Consider the following 15,519-nt stretch of genomic DNA (forward strand, 5'->3'; position numbering starts at 1 on the left):
CTTGAACGTCACCGTACCGCTGACCTACGACAATCGCATCACGAAAATGGAGATGCATGCCTACAATCCGTATGCGAACGCCTCGTTGGCGAACTGCGACGAGATTCGCATTCCCATACAGCAGCAAGATTTGATACTCCTGCCGTGCGAGAGTTATCTCTACGTCGAGGGTCAGCTGGTGGAGGGCACGCGTGACGCGAGTGCCAGCAACGAGGATATAGTTACGCTCGACTACAATTTCGCGGCCTTTCTCTTCGACGAGATTCGTTACGAATTGAACGGTATCGAGATCGACCGATGCAGAAACGTCGGTATTACCAGCACTCTGAAGAATCTCGTTTCCCTGAGCACCGAGGAGAGCGCCAGTCTACGTCATTCTGGATGGTTCGTCGCTACGGCCAAAGACCGGCTCAAAAAGGAGGCGGCTGTTAAGAATTTCAGCTTTTGCGTGCCCCTGAAAATGCTGCTGGGATTCTGCGAGGATTATCGGCGAGTCTTCGTTAACGCGCGTCACCAGCTCGTTCTCATTCGCGCGCACGACGATACAAACGCCATTTACTCATCGACCAAAATCACCGATTCGTCGATCAAGCTGCTACGAGTGCAATGGAGAATACCCCATGTGACCCTGAACGAAATTACGAAACTCCAATTTCTCAGTATCGTCGAGCAGGACAAGAGTCTGTCACTCGTTTTCCGCGCCTGGGAACTTTACTATTATCCGCTACTTCCCAAGTCGCAGCGACACACGTGGTCCGTGAAAACGTCCACGCAATTGGAGAAGCTGCGATACGTCATTCTGGCGTTTAGAACGAACAAAAAGAGTAATCAGCACGAGGATGTGCTCAAATTTAATCATTGCAAAGTACTCGATGTCAAACTCTATCTGAATTCCGAATCTTATCCGTACGATCGTCTCGACACTGATTTCACGAAATCCTGCTATTCCGTCCTCTACGACATGTATGTAAAGTTTTTCACCTCCTATTACGCTGGTGAGAAACTCGCGAGACCCATGCTCGACTATACGGACTTCTTGACGTACGGGCCGCTCTTCGTCATCGACTGCTCGCATCAGAACGAGTCCATAAAAACCGGCACGGTCGACGTCAAACTCGAGATAGAGTGTATGGAAATCATTCCGGATAATACTACAGCCTATTGTCTAATTATACACGATAAAATTGTACAATATAATCCTCTTACGAATATTGTTAGAAATGTAAGTTAAAAAAAAAACAATTTTTTATTAAATAAATAAACATCAAATTTATTCCTTTTTTTTATACAAAATACCTATCAAACTATAGATTTAAATTCCACGTTGTGATATTTTCCTCCTTTGTATAGCATTATTAAATTTTTGGCTGCTGTAGCCTTTTGTAGTTGCTGCAACTGCTCCGTATCCTTCGCCAATTTTGCCATTCTACCAGGCAAAAAAATCCAATCTCCAACTGACAGCTTAACAATACTTTTTATTCCATATTTTGTTATAATTTTTTCCACTTCTAAAATATCGTACTCTTTATTTTCCGTCAAGCTATCTAACTTCACGAATTTCTTCGGAATGACGCTTCCCAATTCATTAATTTTATTGAAATTCATTATTTTCTCTATGAAAAAAAGAAAAAAAGAATTAGTCTCATTACAGTTAAAAAATCAATTAAAAAATGCATTTACTAATCGAATTGAAATTCATTTTTATTTTTATTTAAAAAAAATATATCCTTTCCTTGTTTATGTAACAAACAAACAAACAAACAAACAAGTTTCTTTTCTCTCAATACTCCTGACACAAACTGTAACTGCTTTGCAGAATATTTTTTTCAAGACTTTTTCTCTCAATACACCTGACACAAACGCTTTGCAGAATACGTTTTTACAGACTGAAGCTTTTACTGTAACTGCTTTGCAGAATACGTTTTACAGACTGAAGCTTTTTCTTCTTCTGCTGTTCACTTGACTTCTTTGCAAACGATATTATCGTATGTTAAGCGTATTTAATTTCAATGTTTTGGAAGGGGTAATTTTCTTCTCTTTCTTGCGATGCATTTCCATTGTGATTGACCTATAGGTTTATCACAGTATAACACAATAGGAAAAAATATCACAATACGGTGATTATTCGGAGGGTATAGTGTATCCCTTCTCGATGAAGAAAGAATGGACTCCTAAGTGTTATCAAATGTAACTTTATATTTAAAAACTGAACGACAAAGAGTTTCTCTCGACGAAATTTCTTCAGAGGCTTCATTCAGTCGTCGAACCTCCATCAGTACAGATTGTACAATAGAAAATTAAAAAAAAAATGGAAAGTGAACAGGGTTTTGTGAAAAAAAATCTAGTAGAGGAGGATGAAAATCCTGCAGAATCGATGCAGGAATACATCAAAAGAATTAACGATTCTCATAATCGTTATTTTGAAGAATATGAAGCAATGCTTCATCATAATATGCACTTGAACCGTAAGTAATTATTTTTATTTCTTTTAAAGAAAAAAAAAACCCACCCATCCATACAGACTGTTTATGTCGTGATACATGAGATAATGTCAATAAATAGAATCATAAAAGAATTTTACGACACATATTTTTGAAAACTGTTAACTATCTCACTATTTGACCAATTGCTTTTTTTATTCAAAACGAAGAATAACGAAAAAAAAATTATTTTTGTTTTGTTTTATTTTATACCAGCCATTGATTTAGAGGAGAGAGAGAAAGAAGAAGAGGAGAGGGAGGAGGAGGAAGAAGAAGAGGAGATGGAGGAGGAGGAAGAAGAAGAAGAAGAGGAGGTGATTTTTGTAAGTATACTTGCTTTGTAAAAGAGTTATTACAATATAAAAAAATAACAAAATGTTTTCAAATATGTCCCAGGTGAAAAATAGTGGTACACAAACGGAACCTATTTCCGTAATAACAGAGGCTACGCAAATGGAACCTGCGATAGATCTAATGCCACATTATTGGTGTACAAATTGCAACAATTATGGTCACCTGCATATTAATTGCTCACTTTCAGAGTGGTGTAACATTTGCAGAACATACGTACATCATGCCATAGAATGTAAGAAAAACTTCTAAAGAAACAAGCATTGTATATCAATTAATCGCAGATGCTGCAGTTTTAGGTGCATTATTGTTATGTGTATTATTAAAAATATATATAAATTTTAATTAGAAACTTCAACGATCGTTCATTTCGCAACCTCCCTTTCTCTTTCTCTTTCTCTTTCTCTCCTTCTCTCCTTCTCTCCTTCTCTCTTTCTATCTTTCTCTGCGTCCACTGCTTAACGTAAGAGGGGGGAGGCCACTTGTGTACCCTACGAGTTTAACGTCGGGGGAGGAGGGCGCGATAATGGAGGGGGAAGGCCACGTGTGTACCCTACGAGTTTAACGTCGGGGTGGGAGGGGGGGGGGAAGCGATAATGCGCACAACCGCAAAGGGGGCGATTCCCCTACTTCCCCTACCCCCGCGGCACCCCGACCCCCTCGCCACGCGGTCCCAGAACCCTCCTAGCTACTCTACTAACGAATTTGAGAGGAATCTCTTCAAGTTGATGAACAACGCGGTTTTCGGTAAAACAATGGAGAACGTGAGGAATAGAGTTGAAGTGAGGCTCGCAACGAAGTGGGAGGGAAGATACGGGGCGGAAACCCTGATTTCCAAACCGAATTTTCACAGTCTCGCGATTTTCAATGAGAATTTGGTCGCGATTCAATTGTCGAAATTGTCCGCGAAATTTGATAAATCCATTTACGTGGGAATGAGTGTTTTAGATATTTCAAAAATTTGCTTGTATGAGTAGTGTTACGTGAGACGCTTCGTCAGCAAAGCGGCGTGGCTCAAATGGCTCCCAAATATAATTGGGTCAGGAGAGACACTGCTGAATTGCGTTAACAGAGCCGACGATACAATCGAAACGTCGGTCTTCGAGCGGGGAAAGATCGACAAGGTCAGCGGGATTCGTGGTAATTTAAATAGAAGAAAAAATGTCTCTTCGTTTGAGCTCAGATTTGTCTGACTGGCAATGGTAATTCGGCTTTGTCTTACGGTTCAGCTTGTTGTATAGTGGCAGTGGTTGCCGTAAGATGTAGGCAGGCTTCTGGACAGCAGTGGTTGTCGTAAGATTGGGCAGGTTTTATGGTTGCGGTAGTCGTCGTAAAAGATTATCGGTTTAAATTGTAGTTCTTTTATTTCTAAAGTCGCGTTGATACGAGTTACAATTAATTTAATACTTAAACTACCAGCACTTCGTTGGCCGGGCGAAGAGAAGTGTTGAGCTATCTGCTCCGTAATGTTCGGACGCGACTCGCGGCAGTGAGATGCACAGGATAACTGACTTTTGGTCGGTCGGAGCGGATTATAAATGCGAAAATTTTGGGTGAGGTGGTGCAAGACCTCCTGTGTCTCGCAAGACCTTTCAGCCTACATCTCACAAGGTCGGGTCGTTGATCGTCGTCCGAGCATTACGCACCCAGCCAGGAATTTCGGGTGTCAGCATTGAGCAACGATTTCGAGCTTCGTGCCCCGCCAAGTGACCGGAAGTCCCGGTGACGAAACAGCAAATTCAACACTTTTCTTATAATTTCTAACTATTCTACTTATTACTAAAAATAACTTATACTGGGGTTGGAAGTACAGGGAGCAGACCCCTACGTTACAGTAGTGTAGCAATGCGGTTCCGATGACAAAGAGTGGGGGTAGCTGTTTTGTGGTGTGGAAGAAGGATGGGTGGGGATAAGACTCTCTTAGTATGTTAGTGGTGGGGATGAGGAAGGAAAGGGTCTTATAGTGGGATTGAGTTTAGTTAGGGAGGGAGGGGTTATTTTTCACCCTATGTCACAATGGGAAGGTCTTATAGTGGGACCAAGTTTGGTTAGGGAGGGGTATTTTTCACCCTATGTCACAGTTGGAAGGTCTTATAGTGGGACCGAGTTTGGTTAGGGAGGGGGTATTTTTCACCCTATGGTACCGTTGGTTAGTTATCCTACGGGGACCCTAGTTGAGGGAAGGTTTTTTCACCCTTCGAAGTCGATGGTTAGTTACCTTACGTAGCCTAACTATTTCCGACTCTGCTACACAGATAAACTAGCTTGAGTTAATTGCTAGTTCCAGTAGTCACCGCTAGGTGACTGCCTTCCTTAATCTTCTTTCGCGCTAATGGTATTTTAATATTACGTAATTACACACACGGGTGAACTAGTTCAATTTAATTGATAGTACCAGTAATTGCCGCTAGGTGGCTACTGCAATCTCCCCTTTTCTTGTTAGTTAAATTGTAGATAGCTATTGTGATAAGTTGCTGATATCGTGCAAGGAATTAAATTTCCATCGAGCATGGAATTATAACTTTGCATGGTTTTAACTAAACGTATGCAGCGGATCTCAAAATATCCTTTAAATGAAAGGATACAATTTTAATAGTCTCCCCTATTGGGGAGAATAACAATTTAACATCAATTTCAGGAATATTAACATTTTTGCTAGGACAACTTATTTAGTCCTAGCTCTTACTACACCCCAGGTCAGGTTCACCCTTTGCATGGAGGCTCTCCATTGTATTAATATTTTAATAGGACAACTTATTAAGTCCTAGCTCTTACTAAACCTAGGTATCTTATAAAAGAGATGGGGCAGTTTCAAGATTTTCTCAGTTCGACGTGCTACTTCACTATGTCGATAAATAAATTTGGATCTGGTTTCAATACAGGTAAAGTGAGAAGTTATTCCCACAAAATTGACAATGATACGTTAAAGTTTGATAAAAAAAGGAATGCATTTAAGGTGGCTCCGGCGAATTTACAAGTCCAAGAAAAAATTAAATAAAAAATATCCTGTAAAAATTTAAAACTTTAGCTTTATTTAAATATTTGAGTTACATAAGGTTACCGACTAACCCGAAGAGAAAAAAAATATTTCTTTTATCATAAGCTCTTATGGAAAAGTGGTACTTATCATACTAAAATACCAATAGTAAATAAAAAAATTACCAGATTTGTATGAAAAATTATGCAAATGATAGTTTAATAATAAAAGAATTGTATATAAGAAAAAATTTAGCGATTACCGATAAATTTGTAAAGAAAACGTGATTTATAACTTTGAAAACTGATTTACCTACATCTAAGAAGCCATGTTTGAACTCTGCGTTTGCGCATGCGTCAATAAATTTGGCAACGTTGCATATGATATCCACAAGAAATTCAAATATTAAACACAAATTAAAATTATTTCAGGTGAATTCGATTAGATATGAAAGGTATACACTGAAATTGTAATTAAAAAGAGATGGCAATTTTTAAAAACATTAAAATATCAATAGGTTATAAATAAAATAAGTTTGTATTTTTTAAATTAAATTTATATACTCTTCTTCATTTATTAAGTAAAAACATTTAATAGACTTTATGTTAACGTATATTTATCACAGGCAATTTAATAAATAACTTTGGTATTACACTTATTTTTAATTAATATATTGCTGAAGTCTATGAACTGTTCGTTGATTCATTACTTATTTGTAAAAATAACTGTTTAATTATCTTTGTATTGTTGGTTACACGTGGCTTTTTACCAATGTCTTCTGTTAATAAAAGTCTTAATCCATCATATCCTCCTTGTAAACAAGCTTTGCGAAGTAATGGTACATCTATTCCAGACTTAGCAATTTTATTTTGCATATGTTTTGATATGTTTAGGTCCGATAAAGATCTCTTTATCTCCTTCAATCTTTGATCCCTTTCTTTGGTATTAGCTATAAAATTGAAGCCACAAGTGTGCTTTATAATAACATCACTTTTCACATTCAATGTTCTTATCAACAATTGCAACATTCGAACATCGTTAATGGCATTATGAGCCATTTCAATTTCGTTCTTTTCTAAAAAATCAAGAGTAAGTGCTGCTTGACTAAAAGACTTCTTGTCTTTTTTTCTATTTGGTAATATTTCTTGAAATATAGGAAGGCTATCACTAAAACCCTTTACAAACATTTGCATTTCACTAAAAAGTCCTACTTTTCTCGCCAAGTTTAGTACGCGCTTAGCATCAAATCTAAAACCAAATAAAACAGTAAGAAAATACAGAGTAAGAACATTAAAATGAGGAATAATATTAAGAGTGTAATGTCAGCTTATTCATGATAGTTACCTGAAGCAGTTATGTGATAAAAGAATGATTGGTTTCGTTATTTTTTTTTTAAAATACAGAAAACTCAAAAACCCTTTACGAGCAGTCGACGTTATTACTTTCTCATCATTGACATACATTTCTCCATTTGTTATTGTTATGCCAGTAACATTTGATGCATTTGGTGACATATTTTTTTGTGGCATAATATATATATTAAAAGTTTCATCACCGCACATATCAGCTATCTGTAAGTAATTAATTTTTTTTTAAACTTTTACAATTTTACTAATATTTAATTGTATATAATAAATAGTTTAAGCATTTTATTTTCCTGAACTATCTCGTCTGAGATATGAAAACCTGTAATTTCAGTATCAAAAATAACCAAGGCGCAGTCTTTATAATCAATATTGTCTAAAATTAACATATCTTTAATTGTATTTTTGAAATAAATATTTTACTTTAATAGTTAACAAAATTACCTGCAATGAGTGTTTCATCAATTAGATGTGACGTGTTTAGATAACCAGATTCCGATTGATAAGTTATACCCTCTCGACTCGTGCACGTTGCATTCTTAGAGCATCTTTCCTTTTTTAAAAATAATCGTCTCCGTTTCACTGGAATTGATTTTTTTTTAACTGCTTCAGATAATCTCTTTTTTTGTCTTGTCTCTCTATATTTCTTAGTGAATTTGCCTGGAGATAAATTTAGAGCTTTGTTTAATTTTATTATATATTCAGCACCTAAATTTTTTTGGCACACAGCTAAAGCCACTCGAACCGTGTGAGATTCTGACCCTCCATAATAAAAGGACTTTGGATGCTTACTGTATGCTATGTTATTAAAGGACTCATTGCTTTGGCTCGATGCACATGGAGCAATCTGAGAAGCTTTATTAATAAAGGGTTGAACTAAACTTATTAGTTTGTCTTTTAATTTGTCATCACTTAGTGGTTCATTATTTTTAAAATATTTGTAATAGTGATTTCCTTCTTCACTTTTGCACCAAGGACCACAATTCGTATGCTGTCCGAAAGCATGTGGGACAATATTTTCAAGTGCAATTTTTACGTTAAGTTCATCGCCTTTATTTGGTTTAACTGCCAAACTAAATGCTTTTGAGAAATATTCTCTTAGCTTTGCAGGTAGTTTAATATCATATAATTTAGAATTCCACGTTTTATGCGTATGGTTGAAATCGGACCACTTAGTGATAGTGTATGGCGACAATCGCCTGAGAGAAGCAATTGCCGACGAATCTTCATCCGCAATCAAGCAGCGTATTTTACAATTTGAATCTACTAATAACTTATTTTTTAAGACTAATTCCACCGCCATATCAATTTCCATTGATTTTGACGAGCCATTATGATTTTTTTTGCAATCATGAGGCTTCACACAATTTTGCGTGCACTTCCTACATTGTTTATCCTTACATGCATACGATAACACTTTGTCTGAGAAATAACCAATAATTGTACTATGACCTGCAAAAAAGGCGACGTAGAAGACAATATGCAGATCTCATAGTAAAATAATATATTATATTATATACCGCTAAAACTATTATATTGTCGACCTCTTTTTGTCCAAGCTGCATCGTATGAAGCTATCAAATTGATCGTATTACCATTTTCATTTGATTCGTTGAAAGCATACCTATAATAAAAGATAAAGGATTTTCATGGTTTATCAGCTAATATTCATAATAATTTTTTTATTTGCATGATTATAATGAAATTTACAAAGTAGTACATTGTTTATAAAGAAACAGATGTATAAAAAACTACTAAAAAACTAACGATTAATTTGATAAAAATTGATTTGTCAAGAAAAACTATAATTATAGTCTATTTATAATATAGAAATAATAAAGTTCTTTTTAACCTACTTTTTCACAAGATTACTTTCTTTTGTTAGAATTTTTTCAATTTCTATAGCCTCTCTACATGATTGCTCAGCTAACTTTTCAATTGATGGTCCCACTTGCCTTTCATAACGTTTGAGGCATTTTTCTTTGACTACTGGAACATTTAGTGCTGAGAGGAAACTATTTACGCCTGATGGTCCTGTTCCATGATCATACATACCTACAATATTTTTGCTTCATATTACATATTCAATTGCGTTTATATACCAAAGAAACTTATATTTACCATTAGCCATTTTCTTGTTTACATCATAGTAAAATTTATCTGATTTGGAGCTTGTCGTCACATCCATGATCATATTGCATCTATGACATTTAATTTTGATAATACTAGCAAGGCCTATTATTTTTTCTTGTAGCTTGTACCTCAAAGAAAGAGAATCATTGCACACATTACACCACAGCTGTTCTGCAAGTTTGTCAAACTCAACCACTCGTCTTCCTTCGTACAATTTTTCAGAGGTTTTCTAAAATAAATATAAATAAAATTATTTATGCTACTACTAACACTCATGAATACAACTTGTAATATTAAATTACATATTTTCTAGACGAAAAAAACTTGATCCTTACTAACCTTACTTTTACGTTCTTCATTTCTCTTTATAAGTGCTTCTAATTGTTTTTGCACTTTTTCTTTCGTAAACTGGCCTTTCTTTTTTCCAACCGTTGCTCGTTTATTATAAGGCATTTTATCTAATAAACCCAACAAAAATTATCGTGACCGTGCAAATAACCATAAAAATAAAACCATCTGTCGTAAATGTTTGCGCTGTTGCCAAACGCATATAAATTCAGGGACGAATTATTTTAAGGCATTTAATTGAAAGGATCAAATATTACCATAATTTCGATATTATTCATTATCATAGTGTAATTATATTCATATAATTATTTATTCAAACTGTTTAGAAAAAAAATAATCAATTTTTCTTTAAATAATTAGATGCTCCCAATAGGGCCCCTGCTTGATACGTGGCAGTTCGCCGGAGCCACCTTAATGCTAAGAAGAAAATAATTTCAAACTTAGAATGTGATGTTACTGATGAGACAAGTGCTGTGAATATGGCTGCTCTGTTACGTAATTCGATGACTGTACGTGATAGCTTAATGAGGGAATTGTTTGAATACAGTGAAAAGCTAACTCACTATTACCTAAAATGTAACCGCCTTGAGGAAAAAGTTACAACTCTGCTGAAAAAAACTGATGAAATTGTTGAAATTGATGAAAAAATTAATGATATTAGTGAAAGATTTAATCAATTGAATGATAAAGTCGATTATATTGCAAATAAATTTGATCGAAAAGTTGAGGCATTACGGAAAGATATGTATGGTAGATTGAAAATTGTTGCAAATTATATCTCTAATGAGCACCAAAAAGAGGAAATCACGACTGCCAATGAGAAGAAAAGAGAAAATGATTGGAATTATGCTCTAAAGAAACTTATATTACCGCCAGTGATTGATGAGCTAGTGTAAACATAATACATAGTGGAATAGTCATTGGAAGTGAGGAGAAGAAACAATTCGTAGAAGAGTTGCATGTGCCTGCCAGATGGAATTTATTTATATATATACTGTGACGTGGCCCATTCTATACGTCTAGGTGGCGTCACAATTATATTTCTAGAAAGGGCTTCCTCCTACTCTCGGATACCCCCCCCCCTTTCCGAGTTCCTACCCCAGATTATACTAGGGGTCAATAATTAAGATATTTTCTTTTGGCCCATAATTTCGGGAGCATGTTAGAATAAGATTTTACAGCTCAAGGTCAACGGAAGCTCCAGAATCACCTGGGAATCCCGCCACAATAAAAGGTCAGAAATATTAGGTGATTTTTACTTTAATTATCATATCGTTATCGGCCTGGGCTATTTAACGTTGCGCTATACTACGCCCCTTAGTCTAAGTTTTGTAAACCATTCATTTAATAAGTGTAAAATAACCCGATGATGCGTCGATCTGGTTGGGGGCCGTGCTCCTCCTCCTTCCTATTCATCATCCACACCGGGGAAGACTACGTCATCAAGAAAATCATCAAAGGAGAGGCAGCAACTTCTTCCCCTACGTCAGACTATCTTGAGAGTTCAACCTTATAGATGGAAACAACCTATGGACTCGGGAACAAGACCTGATAGCCTTAGAGCAGGCGAAACTGTCCTCGAGTCACCTTGGAGGTATATAGGAATCATGCTAGAGCCTTCCCTACGTGGAAGAATAATGGTATGGGAATGGATTAGGCTGTCGCTTGCTTCTACTCGAAGGTGGCTCCTATCCATCCGTAGTTCACGAGCCAGAGCCGACTCAATCTCACGCTACCGTTGTGACTGTCGGCAATATTTAGAGTCATGTAGGACAAGACGGACTCCTGGCGACAATAGGAAACAGAATATCCGCTAGACGAAAGGATCGCACCGTCCCGTGGATCCTCGTGATTTTTCGGCAATCCGATCGATATCCGAACCTATAAATTATTAGGTGGGGATGATCGCGAATTGCCAGGAAGAGAATCTCGCTATCGCCATTCCATCGTGAGCTCTGGAGCATCCTAGACCTGGTCAGCCGTCGCTCTTCGGAGGCCTCTTCCGGTTGTTCCCTGCCGATCCTGTATCCGAGAGACGAGACGAGAGCCAAGAATAGAAGGAATTTGGTGGAGTGGTGAGTGCCTCCTCCAGATCGACCACGCCAGAAATATTGTATTCGTCCTTGTACATGATATAGTCCATTTCGATTTCGCTTTCGTATGATCACGGCCGAGGGTTACATGAAGATACGTTGAGTTAGATGAATTCATAGAGTGTTGGAGGGTTGACTGGGGAAAACAATCACATTTTCTTCCCGTTAAGTATCGTTTGGCGGTGTCGCGCGTCGAGGCCTGCCTACTGTAGGCTCGACATAATTTTCTGTATATTTAGTAGAGTTTCCGGGACGAAATTGCCCGTGTTTAACGTTCTTTGGGAGTCGATGATCTGAGATTGAGTGTCGTAGGTCATCCATTCCTTCCCCCAGTTCACTCGCCATTTTTGCTGAATAAAGTCTCCGCTTTTGAGGCGTGTGAGTCCAGTAGAGTCTTGTTTTGAGTTAATATTGGAGTTAAAGGTCAACGATATCGGTAGGGAGCCCTGATCATATGGAGGTTTCCTTAATCCTTTATGTCAACGTATTGTAAATTAATTTTGGGATCTCCCCTTTATGTTATATTGTATTTTCGACTCATAATTTCTTGCGTTTTATTTGCCATGTCCGGGTGGACTTATAATGGAGCATAATCGGGAAATTTGACTATAACGTGGCGGACCGAATTAGTAATTATTTTTGAGAGGCTAGGTCTTGTTAACCAAATATGTGGTCCCCTCAGTAGGTGTAAATCTCCGGAACTTTGTTAATAAACCTACTAATTTTTCTTATTAAATCTGGTCTTTTCTTTCTTCGGATCTTATCGGACTTTGGCGATTCTCTTGTCGATATTAGCTGAAACCTCTCCTAACCCTGCCCCTCACCATGATCCAGTTTGGGACCGAGCTAGCCCAGCTATGTGGGGATTCTGATTTCGAATGATAGATCGGGTACGAAGGGTAAAGTTATAGAGAAAATGGTCTACGTGGACCTGGCGCCCAACATATCGATTCTTACGTTATAGGTTTTATAGTATTCAAATATAGTGGTGTAATTAATCGTGAGTATTAGTTTTTTTTTAATTATTTGCGTGTATCGTCCCCAACAATTGTGATAGAAAGAGAGAGTATATTTTGCTCTACGCGGCAAGCAATCGCGGGAGATTTTGCCGCGTAACAATACATAAATTTATATATATTTATAGTTCGGCGTATGCGAGGACATAAAAATGTACTGTTGTTTCTTGACATATATAGATTATTGATCATCTTTTAGAAAATACACAATCACAACAATTTATATATACTCCATAGTGTATTATATACAAGAGAAAACATTTTTTGTTACCTTTTGGTGTTTACAACACTATGTACTCATTAGCACCGTTATAAGACTACCGGTGCTTTTGAGGACATTAATTTGCGAAATGATACATGTAAGGACAGAACTGAATTAGTGAGAAAGATAACATTTCCAAAACGTAGTAACTATTTTCAAAGCCGAATTAAATTTGACAAAGCTTGTAAACCAAATTATCAAAAAAATAATAATATGTTTTGAGCAATACGAAATTAATAACCAACAACAGTAAACTCTCTTTTTCGGTGTTTAGAAGGAACTGTGCTCATAAGCACCATTATATGAAATTAGGTGCTTACAGGGACTTGGATTTACAGTTCGGCATATGCGAGGACATAAATATGTACTGTTGTTTCTTCCTATATTATATTCTTCATTTTTATTAGATAATACACAATCACAAAAATTCATATGTATATATTCAATAGTATATTATTTAACAGAGAAACTATTTTTTGTTATCTTTCGGTATTTATAAGACCATGTACTTTTAAGTATACTATTACAAGTCTTCTGATGCTTCCTAGGAAATTAGTTTGCGGAATGCTACATGTAAAGAAAGAACTAAAGTTTTGTAAAAAGAATATTATTTCAAAAATATAGTAAAAATTTTCAAAACTGAAATATAATTTAAAATATTCGTGTAAATAAAACTATTGAAATTGAGTAATACACATAAAGCAATATATATTTAAAGATCAAGAAGACAATACAAGTTTTCTCTCAGTGTTTACAAGGAAAACTTTATTCTCAAACACCATTGTATGAAATTTAGTATTTATAGATATTGATATATAGGTGATTACGCGTGCATACTGTTAGAGCAAATTAGTGCTTTGCACTTAGCTATTTTCATTATTACTTAACCTAAAAGATATACATCGTTGAATACATATACAGGGTGTATCACCGAAGACGCAGCAGAAATCGAAAATAAAAATTCATTTATCTCTGTAAATATAAAAGATATTAATTTTTTGTATATAACATGTTTGAAGTTTCTTTACATTTACAATAAAAACTGTCCTATACAAAAAATTAATATCTCTTATATTTCCAGAGCAAATGAATTTTTATGTTCGACTTCGGGTGCACCTTCGGTGATACACCCTATATATAGCAAAAAAATCAATTATATATTGACTTAACTATCTAAATGCAACTATCCTCATACATAAAAGTACATATAAAAAAGGCTGTGTTTATGGAATTCAATACAACCAGACACCCCATAATGAGTCTACTTTGTCTAGTACAACAGTTGATGTTATTTATGACTTACTTATATAATATTATACACGTTTTCTTAGTTACTTCTTAGATGTATGTCTTTTGATTTCATTGCATTTTGAAAACATTACGAATCTTTAAATTTTGTAAATATCTCTACAACAGAAAGGTTGCAACAATCTATATAATACACAGAACTAAAAATGTACAGCATCTACTAAAAACGGAATGAAAAACACGAAAAACTTAAAATTGTCGAATGCAAAAACTTTGTTAGATTTTAGGTAGATACAAGGATATACCTGCGGAAAAGATTGCATGTGGGGACTATTATGCGGATGTTGGTGCATACGAGGACGAATCTTATTTAGTACATGCATATTCAATTTTGCAGGCTTTAATTTTTACTCCAAATTATTAAAACCGAGGAAGCCCAGTTTATCGATTAATACATTAACAGCATTATTACATTACCGCATAAAAAGAACTAAAACTGAATAATTCCACTCCATTGAATCAGTGAGCAAGATGTCACAAGAATCTAATTCGTATACCCACTGACTATACATAATAAAAGCTATATGATGAGAAGGAGATACTTCTATTTTATAAGGAGTATGATTGAATAATGTGAATCACTTTGTATGTTTTATGATACGAAAATGTCGAATGAAGAATTTTTGTTAGATATTTTATGGATACAAGGATATTCATGAGCGAATGGGAGTATAGGAGGACGATTATGCGGGAATTGGCGCATACAAGGACTTTACATATTTACTATCTGTAAGTGAATCTGTGATTACTCAAAATATTTTTTTTGGTAACAGAAACCGAAAAGCCCAGTTTATTGAGTAATAAACTGCTTACGTTTGACGTTGCTACATATCAAAATTAAAACTTAACTATGCTGGTCTATTAGAATAGTTGGTAAGATAAGATACCTAAAATTGTGGATAAAGGTTTCGAATCTTGTATAAAAATTTCAGCACTCTGGTGTGCTAACCACTTACCTACTGGGCACTTTCATTTCGTTAAACTCAAGGTGTATATATAGTGTAAGGAATTTTCTTTTATATTTTTTAAATATTTTTATTTCATGATAGCATTGATTTACTTATATTAGCAAAGTAGATTATACTTTATCTACGATTAATCTCTTCAATATATGTATATACTTCATAAAAACACTAAATTTTTATTTGTGTACAACATTCATCAAATCTGCTCGTTAAGAATGGCTT

At 35.6% G+C, this 15,519-nt stretch overlaps 1 protein-coding gene across 1 annotated transcript; it reads right to left on the bottom strand.

The window, feature by feature from the left end:
• Window positions 1-5,878: 5,878 nt before the first annotated feature.
• Window positions 5,879-9,855, bottom strand: LOC136784763 (uncharacterized). Its single transcript, XM_066745652.1, has 11 exons — window positions 9,819-9,855; window positions 9,645-9,763; window positions 9,294-9,534; window positions 9,029-9,227; window positions 8,693-8,796; window positions 7,617-8,624; window positions 7,472-7,548; window positions 7,153-7,379; window positions 6,518-7,056; window positions 6,071-6,147; window positions 5,879-5,962 (listed from the first exon to the last, which is right to left on the bottom strand). Exons 1-11 carry the CDS (start codon window positions 9,853-9,855, stop codon window positions 5,879-5,881), a joined length of 2,712 nt encoding a protein of 903 aa, XP_066601749.1.
• Between the last annotated feature and the right edge of the window lie 5,664 nt (window positions 9,856-15,519).

Source organism: Prorops nasuta, unplaced genomic scaffold, assembly GCF_024137725.1.
Source record: "Prorops nasuta isolate Cenicafe-Biocafe unplaced genomic scaffold, Cenicafe_Pnas_1.2 PNAS00068, whole genome shotgun sequence".
NCBI classification, from domain to species: domain Eukaryota; kingdom Metazoa; phylum Arthropoda; class Insecta; order Hymenoptera; family Bethylidae; genus Prorops; species Prorops nasuta.